At 43.1% G+C, this 26,959-nt stretch overlaps 2 protein-coding genes across 2 annotated transcripts in view; both read right to left on the reverse strand.

The window, feature by feature from the left end:
• Lpcat2 (lysophosphatidylcholine acyltransferase 2) overlaps positions 1-26,959 on the reverse strand; it is a 62,872-nt gene that overhangs the window by 12,435 nt on the left and 23,478 nt on the right. The window contains 4 exon segments of the mRNA NM_001271344.1: positions 14,485-14,638; positions 15,656-15,781; positions 18,272-18,354; positions 26,881-26,935. Coding sequence (NP_001258273.1) covers positions 14,485-14,638; positions 15,656-15,781; positions 18,272-18,354; positions 26,881-26,935 — 418 coding nt within the window.
• Capns2 (calpain, small subunit 2) lies at positions 2,217-3,159 on the reverse strand. Its single transcript, NM_001109380.1, is given in 1 exon segment — positions 2,217-3,159. A coding segment is annotated over 1 exon segment (744 nt). The 5' UTR covers positions 3,111-3,159; the 3' UTR covers positions 2,217-2,366.

The following is a 26,959-nucleotide window of genomic DNA, read 5'->3' on the forward strand; positions in this document are numbered from 1 at the left end:
TCTTGCAACATTTAAGGATACAGTTTTGAATACGTTCTACAAGGATTAATTGCCAAGAATTTTTTCCCTTTGTTGTATTATAATTGATAACATCTCTGTGAATGAGAGATAACCAATGTTCTCAGAGTAACATACAAAACATTGCCATAAGAGATAATCCACTTGTCTGTAATAAGATACCATCTATCATGACACACCATACTCCTGAGAAACATAATTATTAAGACATTCTATGTCTCAGTTATCAAAACAGTCAGGAAGTGTTCCAATTACTTGGCTATTCTGACCACCTTTTAAAGAATACTACCGATGTTCTTATAATTAAATTATCTCAGTACACCTGATAGTATGTATCAAATAGTAATTTATGACAATTTTCAAGACCAGCTCACATTCAGTACAGGTTTACTATGTACATGAAACTTTAAAATACTAAAAAGTATTTGTAAAGTGACATTGGAGACACCATACAAATTATGAATTATTTTTGGAAGTTTCTCACTCTCAGATACACAGCACACATTTTCTTTCTACACTTGTATAGGTTATAGAATTTAGTGGATACAATCAAGGTACATTTATTTTCAACGTTACACACAGTTTTGGAATATAGATATATAGGCCGTATCATTTACATGCTCTCCCTTTTCTTGGTTTACTACTTTGATGGTTTAATGTTAGACACTCGCTGATAATGGGATGAATAAATCAAAAGCCTTCTTCACAGGCTATCCCTAGTTTACCATGTAGAAATGGATACTTTTTGTGTGGGGGTTATAGGAGTTGAGATGGGGTCTCATGTAACCAAGGCTGGCCTGAAGATCACTAACTACGTAGCCAAGGCTTGACTCCAGCTCCTGAACAACGCCTTTGTTTTAAGTGGAAAGATCACAGACATGTGCTTCTGTGCCCACCAACATGGTATATCTATATCCATATCCATATCCATATATCCACATATATATTAAAGTTGCAGATTAATACTTTCTCTATCCTTGAAAGCATGGCTTTAAATGTTAAATATTTAATGAAAGCTAAGAAACTCGGTCACTGTCCTAACTGTTGGGTGTATATAGTAACCAAAGATTTGTCTACCTGGGACAATATAGAGTCAGGACTGAATTTTCTAGTACCCACACTGGTGATTGGGGTTCTTTAGATAAATTACCTACAACTGTGGAGGACAGCAGATGCACGTGTTGGAGGAGATTCACGAAAATAGGTTAATCACTCACAGGTTCTCACTATCCCTATTCTTGCCTCTCTCCGACAGTGACAGTCCTAACTCTCTGGATTCCCCCAGCTCAGGCTGGGACAGATTTGGAAAACACTGGCAGACAACCATAATCTAAAGGCTTAGGGCTGTCAGCTTGGCAGCTCATTAGCATGACCCTGAGGGGCTTAAGGATGTCTGATGAGCCTCACTTCATCTGGGGCGGAGACACTCACTGCTAAAGGATTCTCCCCGCAATGCTAAACGTCAGCCAGGGCCTCAAACCTCGGCAATAAAAGTCAGCAATATCTTCTGCTTCCTATTCCACTTCATTGACTGCTAATGACCTGTTCTGTCTTTTTTTTTTTTTTTTTTTTTTCTCTGCCTGTTGTTTCCAAAGATAAGCAAAAGAATTTTCCTTACTCTGAGGTCGGGCAAGACAGGACAAGAGCTGGGTGTGCCTGAAGTAAACATTGGAGGGATCATTTTTGATTCATTAAAGTGGCCAAAGATGCTAAATAAGATACCTTTGTATTCCTCAATCCCTTGCCTCTTCACAGACACACCGAGACAAAAGTGCTCTGTTCGTCTTACTAGAAAACAGAAGAAGGGCTCTAGACTCTCAGGCAGGTACGTCATATTTTTTTTTTTTTATAAAATGACACCCGGACGTAAAATTGCTCACGTTCATATTTTTGATCCATTTCCATACAGTAAAGCAAGTTCTCCGGAAAATGCACCTCTTCATAACATGGCATTGAATGGGAAACCATCAGTAGGAAAGACTTCCCTTCTCAGCCTCTGAAGGGCAAAATAGCCTACCTTCTGATGCTTTCCTGACTTGCTCCATGATTGTATGTAATGCTAACCCATCCACCAATACGGAATAACCTTTCAAAGCAACCCGACACCTGCCCATCGTATATACATGGCTCTATACGTCCTCGCTCCACAAACTGATCTACAAACCACTCAAAACACTTTTTGTCCAAAGCTAGTTTTAATTAATCAGTGAAGGGTAGACTACAATCAGGAATATAATATGCAGCATTATAAAAGAGCCCACCAGGGTCAGATAAGAGCTGTGGTGCATATGACAAGGCTTTCTGCAGCCCTGTCCTCCAGGGAGAGTCTCTACCTCTCTGTCTCCATTTCAGGAATACATGGTCAGCTGCAGCCATTCCCTGATGGAAACCCGAATCAGCCCATCCCTATCACGATCCAGAGTCTTGAAAGCTCGAAACATGGCATCCAGGCGAACCAGGCAGCTGATAAAGTTGTTAAAGTCCATGCTGCCGTCTTCGTCAGCATACCGACGGACAATCATTAGGTAAAGCTGCTCATTTAGCTGGAAGCCTGCTGCCTGCATGGCCCCGTGTAGCTGGGAGCTCCTGAGGAAGCCAGAATGGTCGCTGTCATACTGCTTAAAAACACACTGCCATTTCTTGATGTTGTTCCACAGGTACTTAAATTCCTCAAAGCCCAGTTTCCCAGTCGTGTCACTGTCCATGACAGACACGATGCTCCTGCAGGTGTCAAGGCTGAAACCGTCCGTCTTCAGCTCCTTGTGCTTAGAGAGGACCTTGTTGAGAATGTTCATCAGGTCGGCGGCACCCACCTCCATGTCGGGTCCAGCCAGCTGTGTAAATTGCTGCCGGAAACGCCTGACTTCGTCACTTTCTGAGGCCTCCACAACAGTGAAATGCCGCTGTGGGGGAGGCGGCTCTGGGGTGTACTGAGCTGCGGCGGCCTCACTGATAAAATTGACAATTCCTCCGATGATTCCTCCGATGTTGCCCCTACCTGCTCCTGCCTGACCACCTCCTCCAAGAAGGCCTCCAAGAGCCCCTCCGAGACCCCGATCTGCACCTTCCAGGATGGCCTTTGCGAGGAACATGCTTGTGGGTTATGGAGCGGGTGTGGAGGCTGCTGAAATCCGGGAGATGATTTAGAGAGAGCTGCAATCCAGTCAGAGCAGCGCACATGTGGAAGAACTGGCTCCTCTGCGCCAGTCTAGATGTGCACCACACCCAAGAGATGTTTCGCCTCCACCTGGAGTCTGTTGGGTCCTAGCGCCTGCCATATTTTCGGTGGCTTCAATGAAGTTACTTCTGCATGTCGCTAGAGAGTCTATGTTAGAAGACTACCTTAAATAGGAAATGTAAGACTATACATTCCTATGGCATGGCTTTCTTACCTGTATGTATTTTCCTCACAGGAGATGAATGACTCAGATCAGATACATCTTTACCAAGGAGTAGTTATGGTAAGGGTAGAACTGAAGAATTCTTAGGCATTTGAAAAACAGATAATCCCATTTTGTTAGGAAGGTTTCCAGAATCCAATTCTCAAGAAAAACTTGGAAGGGGGTCTTCTTTAGTCAATGTCTCCAGATGCTACCCGGAGAAGTTCTGATTCTGGAGGTCTTCTCTGTAATTAATACTTTTGTAATCTTTTCGAGGTTAACACTTATAGAAAAAAATTATCTATGCATACATCTCTGTAGATCCCACAGTGCTGGGGTCACAGGCCACTGGGAGCTGCTGGAGTTGGTTTGGAAGAGAACTCTTTCTTTGCAGATCATGCCCTTCATTTCTGAGCCATCCCTCCAGCCTTAGGTGTTACTCTCATTTAAATGTTTGAAGGAATTCACCAGTGAAGCCATTCGGCCTTGGGCCTTTCTTTGTAAAGAAGTTACAGACTTCGGTTCAGACTTATATTCTTGGGGTTGAAGAGATGGCTCAGCAGTTAAGAGTGTGCACTGCACTTGCAGGGGACTAAGTTTTGTTCCCAGTCTCTATTTCAAGTGACTCCCCATCTCCTCTAACTCTAGCTTCAGGGGATCCAACACCCCTTTCTGGCCTCTGTAGGTAAAAAAACACATATGCGCATGCACACACACATACACACACGCACACACATATACACACATGCACACACATATACACACATGCACACACACATATACACACAAATGCACACTACACACACATAACAAAAACATACACACATATGCATATACCCATACACATACATACACATGCACATACACATGCACATACACATACACATGTACACACATACACATACACACATACATACACACATGCACATACATGCACATACATGCACATACATGCACATACACACATGCACACACACATACATACACATACACACATGCACACACACATACACACACATACATACACATACACACATACATACACATGCGCACACACACATACGCACACATACACACACATACACACATACACACATGTACACACACGCACACACATGCACAGACACACACATATACACAAACATACACACATACACACACACGCACACACACATACACACACATGTACACACATGTACACACATGCACACACACATACACACACATACACACATACACACACATACACATATGTACATACACATACACACATGCACACACACATACACACATGTACACACACATGCACACATACACACACATACGCACACACGTACACATACATATGCACACACATACGCACATGCACACACTCACATACACATACACATATGTACACACATGCACACACAGACACAGACACACACACACATACACACACACATACACATACGCACGCACACACACTTATAAATCAAACAAAATCTTTTTTTTGTTGTTGTTTTTTAAGAGGCTGGTTCATTGGGTCATTAAAAGAAAACAAACCGTAGGTCTTTATAGGCTTGTCTGGGTCTTCATGCTTCAGTCACGGCAGGCTGTACATTTTTAAGAATTTCCCCATTTTTGTCTGTTACCCAGGTGGTGGGGGTTGTCCACTCATCACACTCACTATCATCTCTGAAAGATTAGTGGTTATAGCTCGACCATTCCCACTACTCTGCCCGGCTTCTTTGCCTGTCTCTCTTTGATGTTACATTTGTGAGATTCGATCACAGAGTTTTAACAAGCATTCTCCCAGCCAGTGTGTGACCGGGAAATCCTACCTTTCCACAAGCTGCATTCTAATCCAAGTCCCCCATGTGACTGTGAAAGTTCCATTGGCGAATTCAGAGAAAGACAGCTCAGGCTGAATGGTTCTATGATCATACCATGTAAGGACTAAGGAAAGAGCTGAGTTAGTAAAGTGTTTGTGGAGTGAACACAGGGACCTCGACTTGGACCCTAGAACCCATGTAAAAGGCCAAGTGCCATAGCACGACCCTGTAATCCAGCTCTGGGGAGGTGGTGACAACAGAATCCTTGGGCTTGCTGGCTGACCAGTCTGGCCAAATGAGTAAGTTTCATTATCTCAAAAAGTAAAGGAGAGAGTAATCGAGGAAGATATCAGTCTCTGACCTCTACAAATGCGCGTGTACACACACACACACACACACACGCACCATCAACCTCTGACCTTTACATGTATACACACACACACCTCTCTGGCCTTTACATGTGTATACATACACACACACACACACACACACACACACACACACACACACACCATCAACCTCTGGCCTTTACATGTATACACACACACACACACACACCATCAACCTCTGGCCTTTACATGTATACACACACACACACACATCATCATCAACCTCTGGCCTTTACATGTGTATACACACACACACACACACACACACACACCATCAACCTCTGGCCTTTACATGGGTATACACACACAATTATTTTATTACAGAGTATCTAGGGGAAGGTTCCAATTTCAAATCTGAAAAATGACAATAAGCTTATCTTCTCTGTCTGCTTCTCAATGATTCGATCTAACTTCTTACATGTCGGGACATGGGCTAGGTAGTTAGGATGCAAAGATAAAACAAAACTGCTGAGCTCAAAACCAAGTAGACCGTAAGGACTGACCATAAGTATAAGCTTGTGTCCATTTGCATACTTCTGTCATTAATACTAAACCATTATAATTTCACATATCATGCTTTGGTATTAAGGTTTTGTAAAAATCTCCTGGAAGACAAAAACATACTCTGGATAGAGAAAAATTCAAAAAGGTTAGCACTATTCAAGTCATGCATGTAATGTGGTTTATACTGTATTACCAAGCTGTCAGAGTTGCCAAAGGAGAGTGATGAATTCTGCTGAGTTGGAAGAAAGGGAGCATCTACTGCAGAATACAGCAGCATCTACAGGCAATACATACGCCTGGCTACAGGTGGTCAGTCTCCAAGTGACCTAGAAGGCCTGTGCAGTAGAAGCACAAAGGAACCAAGGGATGCTGGGTGCTTGAGAGGCAGCAAACAGCACAGTCCGATGAGAGTCAGTTCATCGGCTGAGATAGCAACGAATCAGAATTGAACTGGAAGGGATTCTGGACTGCTGTGTAACAGGGTCTGCCTCACGGGCCCCTGCAGAACCACTCATACCTCAAAGTCAAGCCAAAGGAGAAGAGAGGTGAAATTGCCTGCCATGGGACTGTATGATTCTACAACAATGGATGGGCTGGCTACTTAGAAGAGAATGGTAGCTAGAGACTCTCGATCTCTCCCTCACAGCTGATGATCACCACATAGCCCTAGAGGCCTTGACATCACAACGCTCCTGGTTCACTTCTGGAGTGCTGGGATTACAGCTCTATGCTGCCACACTCAGCTAACTTTATTAAATATCTATCTATCTATCTATCTATCTATCTATCTATCTATTTATTTATGTATTTATTTATTTATTTATTTGGTCATGGGTATGATGTCCTCAATGTCCTGTCTCTCTCAGCCATACCCAATAACTGGCCTTCTTGCTCATGGGTACAACGAAATTGCTTCTATGAACAGCAAAGACAAAGTATAGTCCTTAGCTATGTAAGGGAAAGTATCCAGAACAGACTACCTTCCTTTGAAGAGATTCATAGGGTTCACTGTGTCTCACAGAGACATAAATCCATTCACAGAAGCCTCTTTAAAAGAAATGGGCTTTGTTTTTTTTATGACTTTTTTTTAAAATTATTTTTATTTTATTTTACATGTATGGGTGTTTTATCTGCATGTATGTCTTTGTACCTCATGCATGCAGAATCCAGGGAGACAAAAAGAAGGAATCAGATCTCCTGGCACTGAAGTTATCGTTGCCAGCCGCCCTGTGGATTCTGGGAATTGAACCTGAGTCCTCTGGAAGGGCAGCCAGTGCTCTCAACCATGGAGCCATGTTTCCAAGTCAGCAGTTAATATCATATACAATGTATCTCATCTGATACATTGTTTTGTTATTTTGCTACATTTTAAATTCCTCTCATTTCTATTGTAAAGAAAGAAGACACTTGGCTAACAGTTATTATAAATCATGATAGAATAAAATGCTGTTATTAGATGAGTAAGTCTTTTCTTTACTGGACCATATAATCCTCCATGGTTATTTATTAGAGCATTTATAACGACCTGAATTGCTATCCAGGAGGAAACGCCATTGCTGAAGCCTGCAGGAAAGGATAGAAGAGGCCACATAAAATGGAAAATGTAATCCCAATCTAGGGGGGGAAGAGCTACTAACTTAAGAGATAAACAATGATACAAGAGATAAACAATAAACAATGATAAACACCATTCGTAATATTATTTCTCTTTGTACAAAGTGTAAAGACAACTTGAACATCTACCAGCTCCTGAATGGATATTTGATATAAAGAAATGCTATAAGCAAAATGAGTTCATCGCTGGTGCACGCTACCTGGATACACCTCAAAGCATGTGAACTAAAGCCAGACATAGAGAACTATGTGTCATGACATTCCAGTTGTGTGAAATGTCCAGAAAGGCAGGAATCAGTTAACGGCAGCCTGGGTTCTAGGGGGGAAGCGTGGAACGAAGAATTACACAACAGATGACAGAAGGAATCACGGGAGGCTGGTGGTGTGCTAAAACTGACTGACGGTGAAGGCCGCAGAATCTCATGAAGCAGTTGAGAGGAAACTGCAGTGACGAGTGTCCTTGAAAGAAGTGAATTAATGTCCTTTGAAAATCCACAGGAACGGTTTAGAGCCAGAAGGACACACACACACACACACACACACACACACACACACACACACACACACACACACACACCTTGAACCTGGTTCTACTAATGTGAAAGACATATTACATACCATCATCCCTAACCCTACGTTTATGCGTTGCTTCATTTTCAAAAGTGTTCCTGACCACAACCTACTAGGTGCATCGTGCCTTTAAGTAGAATTTGAACGTCACAGAGAGGGACGGAGTCTATGCTGAGGACGCCCAGCCACCATCTAAGGTAAAGCCTTTCTGTCAGGAGTGGCTTTAGCTCTTGCAACATGGTGTAGAACAGACATTCTGAATTTGGCAATCATTTGTTGGTCAGAATGCCATGTGGGGTGAAATCAAAAGCTGTCTGGAGTCCATGGAAACTGTATCAAACTGTCCCTCATGCTGGACTCTCGATCGTTCCAGAGTGAGGATGAAATGGGGCGAACACAGTCTTTTCTTTACAAAGCCTGCTCTTTACTTCCCTGTGCACTCAGGGAAGGCCAGAATCCCTCACTTGGCGCAGTGAGGAAGTCCAGATTGTTACAACTCCTTTCTGTTTCAGATTCAAACTTCCCAGATAACCGTGGACTACAAAGATAAAGGATATAATTCTTACGATTAGATAGGTACTTATAGATAAAAGGAGAGAGCTAAGTCAGACTTAGAACCGGAAAGAAATATTCAGACATACAAGAATGCCAAACTTCCAAAACAAATTAAGTAGAAAAGTTTACCTATCCCACCCAGAAGTTTTAGCCTTTTCTTCTAACTATGCCGGGTAGATTATGAAGTGAGTTTCCTCATGAAAGGACTGGATAGCTGGGCTTGACATCAAGATGAGCTCTTCTCCCAGGAACCAGCAAATACTACTTTACTGAATCAACACTGACATGGAAATTAAAAAGACAGCTAATGTCCTGATCCCTCTACAGCCATTTAAGGTGCCTACTAAGTACTCTCATTTTCATCAGGAGCGAGCTCCCTGTACCACAGCACCCTGCCTCTAACAGCAAGAGGCAAGCCAGAACGTTTGTTATTATTGGCACTCAAGACGTACACGGAGAACAGGACAGACAGGAGGAGCTTGGGATAAAGAAACGCATTCATTCCACAGAATGAAACAACAATCAGAGATCTACAGAACGTTACAACTGCCAGAAAGGCTGGGCTGCCAGAGCTCTCAAGGATACACAAACCCTTCCTGTGTAATGCTTAATCAAAGGGCACACTGCTGCCAGAACTCAGTACCAAACAGCAGAAATGGAATAGGACGCCTGGCAATTTAAAAAAAAAAAAAAAAGGAAAATAGCAATCGTCCAAGACTTACTAGACAATGGTCTGTGAAGAGGTATTGGTTACTTAGAGTCTGAGCCCATGTCAGACTATACCTGAGGGACTAGAAATCAAGTTCTCGTTCTTTTCTTTGTGTCTGTAAGGATAGTTGATATACTATGACTTCCCACTGGTGGAGGAGGGCTGGGGAGAAGGCTCAGAGGTCAAGAGCGCTGGCTGTTCCTCTAGAGGACCCTGGTTAAATTCCTAGCAACCACAAGCTGGCCCATAGCTCTTACTCCAGGGGATCTGATGCCCTCTTCTGGCCTCTGGGACAATACACAATATACAAGTGGGACAGAGACAGGCTTGCAAGCAAAACACCCTTACATATAAAAAGAAAGGAAGAAAGGAAGGAGGGAGGGGAGGGAGGGAAGAAGAAAGAATGAAACTTAAACTCTACGAGGAGATTAATAAGAGAGGACGCTGTTATAGTCCTGGCAAGACATTGTTGCATCTATAGAAATGGATGCCCTAAAACTGTTCCTAACTTAGGTGGTATTATTTCTTAATTTCATTAAATGCTTTAAAATTCCTTCAAATATGCTGGCCAATAATTTAGCACTTAATTTGAATTATTACTACACAGTATAGAGAGGCCTTTGTTCTAAACCATTGTCTCTGAAATTTCTAAACATTTAACAAATTTCCTCATTAGTCTTTGACATGAAGATTTCAGTAAATATTTATAAGAATAAACAAGCAAAAATTAAACCCAAAGACAAAAAAAGAGTCCTTTGCTTTCGCCTCTCAAAGAGACAGGATCTTGCCAAAGGAAATTATTCCAAACTAGTAAACATTTGGACCCTTTAAGTTGTCTACAGTCAAATATCTGAGTATCTAATTTAACATAGAAATAATAGCATTTTTGGGGGACAGATTGGTAGTAATAATTATGCAGCTTCTGTAGATTACCTAAAAGTGCAGCTGAGAGGAAAGAGTGGGCTTTTCCAGCTCTCAAATCCTAACACATGCATGGTGCTTAGGGGACGTGGAGAAAGGAAAAGAGGGGAAGTGTCCATAGAGAGCTGTGGGCATTTTCCACACAAGAACGCCCAGCTCCTATAAGATCAATAGGAATACTCAGTCCTCATTAAGCACTGAAATTACTCCAGAAGGTACTGAGAGCAGTACCCCTGAAGTTGCTACATCTCCTTGCTCCCCTGTCTAATAGTCCCAGCTCAATCTTTTCACAAGACGGGGGAAGCGGGCCTGGCATGTGCCAGTGTGTGCGCAAGGTGTGGCAGAGATTACATAACTCGGCTTTTAACAAAGAAGATCTTCACAGGCACAGACATGCAGCTGCATGGAAAACACAGGAGAAGGGCAGAGACAGATGGGGGTGAGTAGATGGACAGATGGACAGACAGACAGAGACTATTTAATACATTAGTCATTAATTCTCTGCACAATTTTCTCTTTTAATATGTGGTAGGCAGAAGAGCAGCTCCTGGTCTATATGGAAAGACAAGTACAGGGAATAAACATTTATACGTGGAAAGGGGAGTGAAATATGTTTCTATGAATTCCTTCCCCAGTTCTGGAATCATGGCAGCTGCCCCTGTACTATTTCCAGTTCAGTGCACAGCTCCCTCACCATCTATCAGATGAACCCTGGCCCCACCTTTCATGCCTTTGTCTCTTCTTTCAAGACTTCTGTATAAGAAAACTCTTCTCCATATATATATATATATATATATATATATATATATATATATATATATATATATATATATATGGAAACAGATTTAAAACTCCTCATCTCATAGCATCGCTATGGATGAGCCTGAAGCTATATGGCCCATCACTGTGTGGACGTTTCTTCATGTCCATTTTAATTCTGTATATGGTTCAAATTATGGGGCCTGCCACAATTTTCTTTCATTTTTTTTTAGTATAGAATTGGGATCATCCTGTGTAAGCTGACATTTTGAATTTTTTTTTTTTTACTAAATTGTGCCATGAACATTTCACTGTTTTATAAATAGATTGAAGACCATGAGAAGGAGGGTGGGGATGTTTCATAAAGCAGGTAGGCTAACCAGGAAATATCACGTTACCCTGTTCAGTCACGGTAAACAACACAGGTGCACATACAGAATCCACGGACAGGCACAGTCAAATCAAACTCATAAACTGCTTAAGGAGTCAAGGAGGAAGACATCATATTTGCATTAGTGACACTTTGTATTCCACACCACAGAATGAAACAGAAACAAAACAAAAACAAAAAAAAAACCCAAAAAGACCTATTGAAACAGTCCATGGAGAAACCTGGTTGGTAAACTAGGCTACAGGTCTCACTGGTGTCACTCTCTGAGCCAATTGCCTTCTCTCAGGGAGAACGAGCCAATCTGTCTGACTGGCGATTGCTTTAATCCCTGCATTTAGCTCCCTCCCACACTCCTGAATCTTCCAGTATTTAAATGCGATAGAGAAACACCACTGTTGGCAGGTATCACCAGTCAGAGGCTGTAATACTCCTGTAACTGCCAGCTACATTAGCTTGACACCAGAAGTACAGAACAGGTCCTACAAAGGCTACTTAACGCTGATGAGGAGACTCTGAGGATGTTAGAGGTGAGCTGTGCTGGCCCCCATTTACCCAGTTCACGCCCTTCCTATTTCCTCGTCTCCTTTCCTCGCGTGCATGTCGGTGCTGCCATACCCCTTCCTGTCGGCATGTCGACTAGGGAAACTTCACCGGATACCACTTGGATGGTTTCTGAGGCCCACCGAAAGTGGCTGTAGAAATGTCACAGAGGCTCAGAGCTTGTGAGAGTGGCCAACCAATGACTGGCTTAACGTGAGGCCCATGCCGTGAGAGGGAGTCTAAGCCTCAAGACGCCTATATGTACATACATATGTACACGTGCGTGCGTGAATGCTTGTGAATGAAATGATTCCTAACAGTGTTGGCTATGCTGAAGAGAACAGACGCAGAGAGCCACGCCCAAACATTAAGTGGCTCAGGGAACCCTACAGGAGAGAGGGAGAAGGAAAGTAGGAACCAGAGGGGGTCAAGGACAGCAGGAAACTATGGCCCACAGAATCAACTAAGCAGGGCTCACAGAGGCTCAGAGACTGAAGCAGTGACCATGGAGCCTGCATGGGCCTGTGCTAGGTCCCTGCATACATGTGGTAGTTGTTTAGCTTGGCGTTTTGTGGGACTCCTAATAGTGGGAGACCGGGTGTCTCTGACTCTTTTGCTTGCTCTTGTGATCCTTTCCCTCCTCCTGGGCTGCTTCACCCAGCCTCGATATGAGGGTTTGTATCTAGTCGTACTGTACCCTGTTACACTGGGTTTAGTTGATGTCACTGGGAGGCCTGTTCTTTTCTGAAGAGAAAGGGAGAGGAGGAGCAGATCTTGGGGAGAGGGGAGTGAGGGGGGAGTTGGAGGATAGGAGGTTATGGTTGGGGGCATATCGTATGACAGAAGAATAAGTTTAAAAAAGAAACAAAAACAGCAGCTATGAAGTAAAAAGCACCTCTAATTTATCAGTTTGCGTTATCACGTCCAGTACATTTTCTTCCTTACCTTGTGCTTATCAGCTTATGCTTTAAGCACGCCGTGACAGGAATATGCTGTTTCATGTAAGAGGACATGTTATTTGAATGCTGTAGCAAGCCCAGAAGCGTTGCATAGGGACTACCAACAGAAAAAGCTTGATGACCAACCTGTATTATGTAAAAGACTAGTCGGTTCTACAAGATCGCAAAACAAACCACTAAGAAGATGACCCATGCTGGAGGAATGAAGAAGAGAGAGGAGTAGGGGGTCAGGAAGTTCTTTTTGTCTGTCATCAGAGGGACTTCACTGAAAAATATCTTTTCTGGGTGATGATAGGTAACCGAGGATTCTAGAATTCAGCAAGAGGGAGTAAGCGCTCCTTCAGCTCTCTCCCACTTAAACTACAAAAGAACAAACTACCTGTAAAGAAATGAGGGCTGATGAGACAAAAGTCCAGAGAGCCATCAGTGAGGGTGGGAACCATGGAGGCCTGAAGGCGAAGGCCACATTTAAACAAGGCAAATCCTCCTCAATTGAGAAATAACAGGAACGACTTATTGATCAGTCATCACGACAGCTGAATGAGGACTTTAATACCATACGAATCCATTCATATGGCCTTCGATTTGCATAAAGACTAGGATGGACCGCAGATTAATGATTAAAAGGGATTAAAGGTGGAGGCAGGTTTAACTGCAAATGAACAGCTTCAGGAGAACTACTGTATTTGTATACTTTTAGACTCTTTTAAGACCAGTTTGCCTGAAATGTCAGAGGCTTCTACACACGTGCTAAACTCAGAACTATAAGCAGAAGAGTCCATATTAATGCTCCTTATACTAAAATTTTTAAGGGAAATTCAAAATCTTAATTTCGCTTTTCCTGATTGACTCATCAGCTGACTCGCTGCACCCGCTTACATTTTGCAAGAGGGTGGGCAGCTCACGTGAACGCCGTCAGGCAATTCCATGTAAAAAATAGAACCCATTTGCTCTTCGTGCATTTCGGGGACAGTCCAGAAATGTTCGGGACAGTAAACTACCATCCGTGTCACCCATGTACAAATTCTACATACCTTTAGAAGGTTTAACTACAAACATACACACACACACACACACACACACACACACACACACACACACACACACATATATATATCCCAATTATAAACATTTCCAATTCTACACTGCTGAGCAGATACCTAAATTAGTTCGCACCATGCGATGTTACACTACCTATGTCCACAACTGTATCTCTTATCCATACTAAGGGGAAGATGTATTCATGGCATTAAATTACATTGGTTCTTCTCACACTGACCGGATAAGTTTTGTCAGCCCTCTGCCTTGCACTCTGTAGCGACCGGCCAAAATAAAAACGTTAAAGGTGAAGCTTAACGTACCCTGTCAAAGAGAGCAAAAAGTTGTCGCAGGACATCGGAAACGGGCAGCTTCAGGTACTCTGCGAACTCCTCGATTCCAATTCGGCCACCTTTGGCGGAGCTTGCGATTGACGCGTACTCGTCCAAGTGCTTCCGGATGCCGTCCCAGTCCAGCCTGGATAAAGGATTCCAAGTACGTGTTATCAGTCCTAAGTCACATGGACCGTTTCTCACGAGTGTTATTTTATAAGTTTATGGAAGGGAAAATATTCTATATCAATTTAAAACAGAACCGAGTAAACATTTGAGAGGACATACCAAGCCAAGCACACGTGTAAGCATTTGATTTTTAAAAGTATGTCGGTATTAGTGACAAAAAAACAAAAACAAAAACAAAGAAACATTGGGAGGAAAGAAAGGTCACTAAGAGCAGAGTGGGGTCCAGGAAGCGATCCAGTAATTTTAACCTGAAATTATCTGGAAAGTTGACGGCTGCTTATTGAAGTTGTTATTGGAAATAATAAGTATTTCTTTCAAAAAGTTTTCAGGTTGATAATGCATCATTGATAAAAATGGTACAATGGGTGATACACTAAACTATACACACTTCCTCTGATATCAGCTATTGAAAGTGAAAAAAAAACCAAGATATTGGGGTCAATAAATCCTGTAAATTCCTAGTAAGGATAAATAAAAATGGACAAGGATAAGGATATTGCGCGCGCGCACACACACACACACACACACACACACACTTATACACACAAGCACACACCTTTTCAAAAGGCAGGTGTAGGAAAGGTATTTTAAGTGATAAGAGCTGTCTGGGTCAGTTTTTCCCACATGACGTTCTAAGCAGTGTGTGCCAGTGTCATCCACGGTGCAAACCCTCTTATACGAAGGTCTGTACTCAGAAGCTGCCCTGGGGCATTGTGAATGTCAGGATGATCTACCTACATCCAGAGGGACAACTCCTGCTTCTTACTGTGGGCAGCTCGCAGAGACACCACTGTGTCAGTTACTCTTGACCAAACAAAAACAGATTTGAAAAGCAGAAGCTAAATCCACCATTCTGCCTCTCCTGCTAAGCACCCCATAGGACGAGAGCTGAACAAGAATAAAGAGAGAACGGAGATAGGGTTTCCCACTTTTGAACACCGATGAGGGTTTAGTGGTTTAAGGATACACTTACTTCAGTTTCCGGCTAATCTTAGTGAATTCTACCAGCCCAGCCTCCATAGGCAGCGTGAGCTGCCCCGCTGAAATCATCAGCCTGCAGTCTTCATAGGTGTGATCCGTTACTGGTATTTCCAAAGCTCTACAAACAGTAAGACAAAAAAAAAAAAGTTCAACGAAATGCCCATGGTTTTCCACCACCCCTGAGCTGCTGAGTGGGCTGGGTGCCTGGAAAGGAGTGAATGAGTCCTCAGATTCTCCTCTTCATGTGCCACCTTTCCAGTCTCACCCAGTGAAGCGCCCGCCCTCTCTGTCTGTCTGTAGAACTGAAAATATGTATTTTGCATTCTAACCAGAAAGCCAACACATTATTTGTAATGTTATAAATCGTACAGCGTAATAGTGATGTGGGGGTCTGGTGATAGGAAACGCAGGCTTGAGTCCCACACCATCACCCTCTCGTGTAATTCTGGTGAAACTGCTCAGTAGCTGGGCCTGTTGCCTTCCTCACCTCAGGACTGCTGTGGGCACCAAGCTAGACAATGTGATTTAAGGGCACGCACAGCGCTCAGTGGGGAGAGCACGAGCTGTGCCCATCATTGCTTTCTGCCTGTCACATTGTAACACAGGTCTCAGTGTGCACTCTGGTCTCCTGAGAGCTGCCATAAGCTGGCACACTTTCAGGTGGTTTCACTGTCTACTTTCTGACTTGTCTCATTATAATAAAAAACATGCGGAAGACAAAGCAGTAATTTTACTGTCCATTTTATACATTAGGAAAAGGAGCTCAGGGGTGGGGTGACTGTCCTCTTACTTTTTCTGAGACGCCATCACTCAACCCATTCACTGTGCATGAATAAAAGCTAATTTTGAATAAATCTCTTCTTTGTTTTTCGGTATACTTTGGGAAACTGAGATATAGGATACAAACTCTTTCTAGTTCTGATATTTATTTTTTCATTTTTAGACACCAATGGGCATATAGTTACAAAATTTGCTTTTACATTGTGGGAAGAAAAAAATCAAAACAAAAATTGTAGCTGGTTTAGAAACTAAATAAAATGAGCACACCCAAGTATCCTCAATAGCAAAAATGTTTCCATAAACATTTATCCTATTTGGAAAACAAAGTTACTTTTGTGCTTATGGGGAATGGATACAAAATCTGGCCTTAGGATTTCTATTGTGATAAAACATCATGAAAAGAAAGGGTTTATTTCACTTGTATTTCCAGGTAACAGTCCATCACCGAAGGAAGTCAGGACAGGAACTCAAGTAGGACAGGAACCTGAAGACAGGTGCTGATGCGAGTACCACAGAGGAGTGCTGCTTACTGGCTTGCTCCTTATGGCTTGTTCGGTCTGTCTTCTTACAGCTCCCAGGACCACCAACCAAGATGTTTAACACCACCCACTGTGAACCCTCCCACATCAATCAGTAATTAAGAAAATTCACCACAAACTAAGAAATGCTGAAAGGGGGAGACAAACTGTTCCTCAGGGAAGAGTACACCTATTGGTTCTCCAATACCGGTCAGCCCTGAAAACATGCATACAAGTCACATTATACAGACTGAGTATCTGTGTTATGTATTTACACACACACACACACACACACACACACACACACACACCACTAACACACACATTCACACACACACTCACTCGCTCAATGAAAGGAAAGGCCATGAATTTGAGAGGGGTGGGCAGGGCTATATGGGAGGACTTAGAGGGTTGAAAAAGAAGGAGGAAATAGGAGATATTATAATCTCAAAAATAAAAGAAATAATATATATATTTTTAAAAGTCCTCCCACAGAAAAGAAAAGATGAAAAATGCCTTACAGACTTGACGATGAGCAAATCCCATGGAAGCATTTTTCTGAAAATCCCTCTTCCCGAATGATTCTAGCGTGTGCCAAGCTGATATAGAACTAGCCAGGACAAAGTCAGATTCAGAGTTTCCGTCCGGGGGAGGTGGAGGGGATCTGTGTGTCTATTGGCCCCAAGCCTCCTAGTGGGGCTCACAGAAGGACGAGGCACCTGGGTAAAGGAATAACTTCAGAGGGCCCTGAGGCTGCCTGGGTGGTCACCCAGCATAATACAGTCTTTCCTTACAGGCCGGGTGATCTATCTAAACAAAATCCTGGCCAGTTAAAACCCCCTTACGTGCAGGAAATATTCACTTCACTGCTGTGCAGTTCGTAAATGCAGTTCCAGCCGTCCTTCCATGGGGTAACTGTTTTCCTTTTCTGTGTATCCTTTCTACGAGCTCTTCCTCATGGAGGCTGTAATCGTTGACACCTTTAAAACACTGGGCCTTGGGTGGTGCAGGAAGTAAGAGGAAAGTGGCCTCAGAAAGAGTTCCTAAACCACCCCAAGGCGCTGTAGTGACAGGCCAGCATCTGTGACAGATGCTAGCTGCTCTTTCTACCTGTCATACTTTCATCCATTTGAGGCGACGCCTGGGAAGCATCTGAAGACTGTGTTGTTGCCAGTGTCCCTCAGCAGACCATTTTACTTATCAAATGAGTTGGTGATGGAGAATCACCGGGGGAGGGGGGACAGCATCAAGCTATATTTAATGACATCAGTAATTCTCTTTATCATTTGGAATCTCCAGGACATACTTACTCCGCCATCAAATTCCGGACTCTACTGGCGAAAAGGACAGGATCATTCCTCTCTTCCTCACTTGGTGCTTGCACAGGCATAAACTGAAAGACAGACATCTTTCCATAGCAACCCTTGGGCCCAAGACACTAAACACTAAATACATTAAGTGACCGGTCAGCACGCCTCAACTGTGGTCTTCGTAGAGCTCATGCTGTATGTCATGGAAGGGACACTGGGCTTGGACTTGGGACACAGAAGCCTGGCTGTGTTGACTCTGTTAAACTGCCTCAACTCTCAAAAGATGGCCGTGGTCACCCACCGGCTTCACCGTGCTACTGAAGAGAACTGAAGCCTACAGTTCTGGAATTTGTAACTCGGCAGTGCCTAACATCGCCCCCTCAGAGTTAGATTCTCTTCATCTCCATTTTATGTGAAAAGGACTTCCCCCTCACCCCACCTTTTCTTTAAAAATAAATCTTTTATAGTATTATCTATTTTACGCATTTCAATGTCAACTACACTTTAGTTATTTGATCAAAAATAATGGTTTTTTGTTGTTGTTGTTGTTGTTATTTTTCCTACCTAAAAGAATTAAACTTCACAAGTGGCTTTGTGGCTTTTCTTCTGTCACTTTTTTCTTTCTTTCTTTCTTTTTTTTGGGGGAGGGGGATTTCATTTTTAACTTGATTTTACTCTCTACCTGACACTGACACCTGATTTGTAATGTCCTCACTGTCTTTTAAGTTCATGCACATGTGCGTGTGCGAGTGTGTGTGTGTGTGCGTGTGAGTGCCTAAGTCATATATATCGGTGTATGTGCTCATACATGCACATGTATGTGGAGGCCAAAGGTCAAATTCGGTATGCCTTCCTCTATTGCTTTCCTCTTTAGTTGTTTTTGAGACAAAGTCTCTCACTGAACCCAGAGCTCACTGGCTGCTGGATGAAGAGGCACAGAGATCTGCCTATCTTTGCTGCCTCTTACCAATGCTAGACCTAGGAGGGAGGTCTTCCTCTCCTTAACCCCTTTATTTTATGGTTTTCAAACACCAAGAAGGCTTTAGTTCCATATTCAATATAGTCCTGTCAGCACTCACAGTACTCCGGACAGGATTATTAAGATCCTCTTCTCTAAAGAAAATCTGGAGGTCGATGTCAGTATGCAGGTGAGGGCTGGCACAAGTTAGATCCAGGTCATGACTGGATAGTAAAAGAATAAGGCGGTGACAAAGTTTTTGTAGGGAGGGAGAGAAGGAGGAGGAGAGAGAATCAAGATGGAGACAGAGAAGGATGACCCAGAATCCAGTGGTCCTGAACTGCCAAGGTAGCTGGGATGAATTTCTGTAGGCAAATTTATCTTATCTAGGTAGGCGGTTTATATCCTTATCAATTGGTTGTAAGTTTATTGTGTGGGTGTATTGTAGATTCTGAATAACATATAAATACAGTTGTTGGGTTACAGTTTGTTGAGTCTTGATATTACTGGGTAGCTGGGACTAGAGTTCCTGGCTGGCCAGCGTTTGGCCAGGGCAACTAGCAATGGAAATGGAGAGGCCCCTGGGGCTAGAACTAGGCTAACATGCTGTGGTGCCACTATGGAACCAGCCATTGCCGAGATAAATTAATGTTAGCTCTATATGGCCCTACAGTGCCAGAACTAACACCAGGGAGCCACTGCGCAGGTCCGAGAGTACGAGGGGGCCAGTGTGGAGCAGTGACAAGCAAGAGCTGGTCAGGCCCTTTTTTAATTTTTACCCAAACAAAGATCCACATCTTAATAAGATAGATCAATACATCATTGGAATCCCTTATGTTAAATTCAATTATACATGGGTTTAAAATCTTAGCCCCCCTACCCAATGCTACAGAAATCACATGGTCCAGGCTCAGCCCAAGGCTGGCCAGACTTTATTTTCTCCTACGGGAGCATTTTCTTTTCCTGGAGCATGAGAACAGGGAGTAGGAAATTAAAATTTTTGAATGGAGCTGGGGGCAAGAAAATGTAGCCAATGCGGTGGGTGGCAGACGGGAAGAAAGACCACCACAAAACGCTAACGCTGTAGAGAATGTTCTAGAGAAAATCCAGCCCTGGATCACAGGAAAGCGCCATCCATTTGATCTCTACTTACTGAAATACATTTCTGAGCAGTGACCATGCTATATGTTCCATATGTACCGTTTCATTAGCTCTCTTATTTATATCATAAAGAATTATAACGTATAAAGATGAAATGACTCAAGGTATCATGACTCGAGTTCACTCAACAAATATTGCTGGAGAACAGACCTCACAGGTGCCAGTCAGTACACCAAGCCCTGACGGTGTGGCCCTGAAGTCCCTCCCTGACAGGAAACTCTGCATGAAGCCTGGCAGGGATGTATCACAAGGATGAGCCAAATCAGCCAACAAGAGCCACTACTCTGTGGTGGATACCTTATCACAGGGGTGCTGCAGATGGCTCCAGCAGTCCTGAGGCAAACCCTACCGTTTAAAAGGAAGTGTTCGCTTTTTAATTTACAACAAAAATGTGGCTTCAAAGATTAAACAACATAGCCAGGGTCACACATAAACGACACGCTAGAACTTAAAAGGGGAAAAAAAAAGATTTCTTCAAAAAAATACCAGTTTTTTTCAGGTGGACCTCTATTCAAGTATGATAAAGCAGGCTATGAATCTTGGGATATTGGTGACACTGATGAAGTCTGAACAAAGCAGTGGGTCAGGACAAGGCCTAAGGTTCTTTTTTTTTTTTTTTTTTTTTTTTTTTTTTTCGGAGCTGGGGACTGAACCCAGGGCCTTGCACTTGCTAGGCAAGCACTCTACCACTGAGCTAAATCCCCAACCCCAAGGCCTAAGGTTCTTTTGTTTGCTTTACTTCACTGGTGTTTTGCCTGCATATATGTCTATTCACCACTTGCATGCATTGGCCATTGAAGCCAGAAGAGGGTATGGGCCACCATACAGGTGGTGGGAATTTAACCCAGGTCCAATGGGAAAGCAGCCCTTAACTACTGAACCATCTCTCCATCCCAGTCTGTTTTGGGCAATAACGTGGGTGGTTGGGTACCAGAAAGGAAGACATTGGGAGCAGAGAAAGAAGAGCCTGGAAAATTCTGTCATGGTCCCAGGAGAGACCTTGGGGCATGGAATGAGGAATAAGGATGCAGAGCATGATGGGATACATGAAGCATTTTTAAGACAAAATGAAGGGCTTGCAGAACAATGTGCTATGGGCAACAGCATGCTGGAGAAGAATCCTGCTGTGTGAGCCTGGGAAAGGCATTTAGCCTTTTCAGGCTTCAGGTCCTTCTGCCAAATGAGTAACTCGGACTCCATAATCTCTTAAGGTCCTTTCTGATCAGAAGTCTCTACTGAGCGTCTCACTCTTTACAGTGGAAAAACCGAGCAAGCCACCAGAGGTCTCCACATCACTTTATATATCTAGAAGGACAAACTGCAGATCAACGCCTGAAACTTCCCTCTGCCCTAACATAGTAAAATTTATTACATTTGCGTTGTACGGAATTCGAAGATGAAAACGGGTTAAAATAAATGTTTATTAAAATTCTAACAAAAACAATAATAAAGGAATAAGGTTTTGAAATTGCCAGATAAGCTCTTGTTCTTCCCCCCCTCCCCCTATTCCCTTTCCCCTCTCTCCATGTGCTCACAGGTAGCCTCTTTCTCTCTCTCTCTCTCTCTCTCTCTCTCTCTCTCTCTCTCTCTCTCTCTCTGCCTTTCTCTGCCTCTGCCTCTACTACCCTCTTGACTCCCCTCCCCATGTTAAAAAAAAAAGATAGAGAGAAAAAATTGCCAGACAATTCTTCTGGTTTTAAAAAAGCCAGTGACAGTTTACTTTGAACTCAGAAAACAGTGAGGCAGCCATGGGAATGCATCCCCTGTTTTACTGAATCTGCCATCTGCCTCTGGCCCTTAAGTTCCTGCTCCCCTCCCTGCCTCAATATTCTCTGTTTCCTACCGTGCTATACCTTGTCTCACAGTCTGTCCCCGTTTAAGATTTATTGTCCTGTTTCACAACTTTGTGCTTCGTGTTTTACGGTCCCCATGTCTCCTCAAGCCTCAAACCATACAAAAGATTCAGGAAAAACTCGGGGTATTACAGCCATACTTACCCAATACCCAGGACCACGCCTGCCACCAGCACTGAACACCTGTGAAACTAGTTTTCTCATTGTTTCGTAACCACGTCAAGCACATCTTACCAATTACTGACTGAGAAGGGGAAGACAGCTACTGCTGGCACTATGACCATCTTCCTTTGTCTTAGAAAGCAAAACCACGGTTAGGTCAACGCTAACAAATGTGACGCTGTAGCTCTTATAATTCCTTTCTCTAAAGCTCCAGAGAGAAAATGGGGAAAAAGCCAAGACTGTTATCAGCATCCGTTGTGCTCCCTTCCCAAGGGAAGAACACTGCCAGATGAGGTAGGATGTAAAAATTAATGCTTAACAAGCGCTTACCACATAAGTAGCCTTATTAAATTTCACAACCGCATTAAAGAGTGTTATTATCCTCATTCGCCAGTGAGAACATAGATTTAGAGAAGTTGAAGCAATTTTCACACATACAGGCAGGTAGCAATAAGAAAAACATGACCCTTTTTATAATGCTCATGTCTACTAATATCGAGAAATTTCAGAATTTTGTCAAGTTTCAGAGCCAAGTGGCTTTGCTAAGCAGGACAAGTGTAACTGTGGCTGGTGTGTATTTATGTGAAGGTGTGAAATCGGGGTGGTCTAAAAGGTCTGTTTTAGATACAAAAATTATAAATAATTCTAAGGTCTTTGCATATTTAAATTATTCAAACATACGGGTACAAACAAACGCCGTGTTCAGCAATGGGCCAAGTATATGATGATGATCTTGTGAGATTGCAATGGAGATGTTTCTACATGTTTTTAGATGTATAAGGATTTATCGTTTTATCATAACTGCCTACAGCATTTAAAATTGTAAGGTGTTCAACAGGTTTGCAGCCAAGAAGCAACAGGCTCTACCACATAGCCTAGAAAGCCTGTGTGGAGAAGCCTTTTTTAGTCTAGATTTGAACAAGTACAGTGTATAACGTTTACATAAAAATCCTTTCTGTGAACATACTGCCTGTTCTATAGGACTGCACTGGGACTTCTCCTAGGCAGCCGATTTTTTTTTTTGAAGGCATAAAAAGTTACATAACGTACAATGATCATCGCCACCACTCACCCAAGTTCACTTTCAAAATGTGTAAAACTTGTGCCATGCTCTTGAGTCTTGACAGGTTTATTCAAGGTTAAAGGTGTTTGGGTAGCATGTTTACAACAATGGCTTGGCAATGGAAAGAAAGATTTCCATCATCATCATCATCATCATCATCATCATCATCATCAGAGAGAGAGAGAGAGAGAGAGAGAGAGAGAGAGAGAGAGAGAGAGAGAGAGGCTTCTAAACTGCCCAGACACGGGCAATCCCAGGGACAAATGACCATCAAGCAAGCTTCCTGTGGGGCATCTCAGCTCTGTCGCTGAACTCACAGAGAAGCCTGAGTCTCAGCAGCATGGTGCAGACCATTAGTCTGTGGGAGGGCGTGGCCATGCTTCTGCCTGGAAAGCCACTGGGCTGCATTTCTGAGTTATAGTCAAACAGTGGAGAACTAAAATATTAAAACGTCGTGAAGCTATTAGACCCAGGCATGGTGGTTATACATCTTGAATCTTACCTACTGAGACATCGAGGCAGGAGAGTTGCAAGTTTGAGGCCCATCTGGGCAGCTTGGCAATATTCTTTGTTAAAATGGGATTAAAAAATGCTGGTGATATATGAAATTGAGTGATAGAACCCTTGTCTAGCTTGTGTCAAACCCTGCACGATATTCCTGGTACCATTAAAAAAAAAAAAGTGAGTAAAGCAGTCAGGAAACTCCATGGGAGAAAGAACTGTAAGTCCAAAATAAATAGAACAGAAATAGGAATGCTGAACTTAAAAGTCGATAAATTCCAGTTCTGCACCACAACCCAAATAGATCAGCTCAGCTCCCTGATTCAACTCTGTTCAACAAGGCTGAACGTCGCTCTGTGAAGTTGTGGGACAAAGAACACATTCTTTCCTTTGCCAGAAGGAGAATGCATATACTGTAATTTCCCTTTTGCTTTTTTTTTTTCTGACACAGAAAGGAAATGTGGCAAGAGCAGTCAGACAAGAAGAGGAACTTATGGACCCTGACGTAACTCAGTTTCATCACTGACACATGTGCAAGGCAGGCTGTGTGCACTCCACATCTGCAGCTGGCTCTTCACTAGAGAATGGTTGGTTTAGAGAAAAGGGTAACCGATGGTGAGGTATGTGTGTGGTGTTGGTGTTGGGGTGTGTGTGTGTGTGTGTGTGTGTGTGTTGTATGTGTGTGGTATGTGTATGGATGGTGTGTGTATGTACATATGATGTGTATTGTATGTGTGTGATGTGTGTGGTGTGTGTGTGTGATATGTGTATGGTGTGTGTATGTGTAATAGTGTGTGGTGTGTGTATAGTATGTAGTGTGTGTATGTGGTGTGTGTATATTGTATGTGTGTGGTATGTGTATGAATGGTGTATATATGTATATATGCTGTGTATTGTATGTGTGTGATGTGTGTGTGGTGTGTGTGTATATTGTGTATGTGGTGTGTGTGTATGGTATGTGGCGTGTATGTGCAATATGTGTATGGTGTGTGTATGTGTAAATAGTGTGTGGTGTGTGTGTGGTCTCTGTGTCTATATGTAGAATGTGTGTGTGTGTATAGTGTGTGTCTGTGTATATAGTGTGTGTGATGTGTATGAATGTAGTATATGTTATATATGTGTATAGTGCATGGTGTGTGTGTGTAGTGTGTGTATGTGGTGTGTGTGTGGTAGGTATAGGTGTATGTGTGGTGTGTGTGCATAGTATGTGTGTGTGTTGTACATATATCTACAGTGTGTGGCAGGTGTATGATGTATGTGTATGCTGTGTATGTATAGTGTGGTGTGGGGTGTGCATATGTGTGTGTGTATAGTATGTGTGTGTGCTGTACATATATGCATAGTGTGTTGCATGTGTATGGTGTATGTGTGTGCTGTGTATGTATAGTGTGGTGTGGTGTGTGAGTGTGTGCTGTGTATGTATAGTGTGGTGTGGTGTGTGTGTGTGTGTGTGTGTGTGTGTGTGTGTGTGTGTTATAGCTTTCAAGTCTTCGGACATGATAACAAGGTTGTTTTAAGTATAGGTTGGTTGGTTTCTCTTTTAGAAAAAGCAACGAGAGCCAGACCACATAAGAAGTTACTAAAGAAGAGCGGTCAGTGCTGGGGGCCTGCAGGGACAATAGTGTGAATTCGCCCCAACTGTCCCCTGTGCAGAGCTTTGTGCTCTAACCATTCACAGGCTCTGAGAAGACCCCCAGTTCACTGCATTTGCCTTCGTGCTTGCTTAACGCTGTGGCACACAGATTAGCTCTTTGCCTCCACAGGAACAACTAGGAACAACTAGGATTATCCCAAGAGTCAATGCTCTGCCCCATTTTCTGACTATGCTGACAGATGTTTTCAAAGTGTAGAGGTAAACAGTGACACCCACAAGAAGGTATCTTCAAAGTACGCAGACAGCATGCAAATCTCCACAGAACTCACTGAAGTTTAAACTCATTCTGACCTCTAACTCACTCGGGATTGCTACTTACCTATAAGTAGTCAACGATTAAGTTATCCAGCAAGGAAAAATAGTATTTTAAATGCCATAGTCCTGCCACTTAGAACACAAGCCCTCACTCAGAATTCCGCAGTACACACAAAAGGATAAGGTTTCCTTTCTTTTTTAAAAAATTTTATTTATTTTTATTTTATGTGTAGGAGTGTTTCTGCCTGCGTTTATGCTAGCACTACAAGTACAGTGTTTGCAGAGGTCAGAAGAGGGCAGCGAACGCCATGTGGGTGCTGGGAATCATACCCCGATCCTCCGGAAGAGCAGCCGGTGCTCTTAACCTCTGTGCCATCTCTCCAGCCCCCACTTCCATTGCCTAACCCACAGATGCCATTGGAGCGCCCAGGCTAGAGTCTCAGATGCCAATACCGTAGCCTTCAATAAAGACCTGAGGGTCTCACTTGCTATGTGGAACCAACTCTTGGGGTCTTCAAATTTGTGTCCAAATTTTGAAAAGGTTCTAGTCATTTTCTCATTCTCCATCTGCTCCTGAAACTCAGACTGTCCTGTGAACAGGACCCGGGCTGCACAAAACTCCCTAGGGGTTCCCAGGCATGAAAGCACACTGTAAGGGAAAGCATCCAAAACTGGGTTCTCCTGTCCACATCTCAAGTCTTACCTCTCAACTTTCATACAATCTGCCTTTGAGGAGGCTGGCTGCACCACGGGGTAGCATGAAAATGCACAGGGTGGGAAGAAAGGAGGCACATTTCACCCACCCGAGTGATTAGCATGTTGGAAGGTCTCAGAAGTTACATGTGCTTGATGGCTTGATTCCAGGAGCTAAATCTCACAGCAGGGGCTCAGAAACCGAATCTATCAGACTAGGGGTAATTCGAAAGGTGCCTCTAAGTTAGGATTTGAAGTCTGGGCAGAGGCTGCATCTTAAGCCCCCAAGGCAGCATTTGAACAGCTTACCTCAACTTCCACCTTTGTGAACAGTTGACAGAATGTGAGCACACACAGCTGGATGCTGAAAAAGAGAAGAGAGAAGCCT

Source organism: Rattus norvegicus, chromosome 19 (genome assembly GCF_021556685.1).
Source record: "Rattus norvegicus strain SHRSP/BbbUtx chromosome 19, alternate assembly SHRSP_T2T, whole genome shotgun sequence".
Lineage (NCBI taxonomy): Eukaryota > Metazoa > Chordata > Mammalia > Rodentia > Muridae > Rattus > Rattus norvegicus.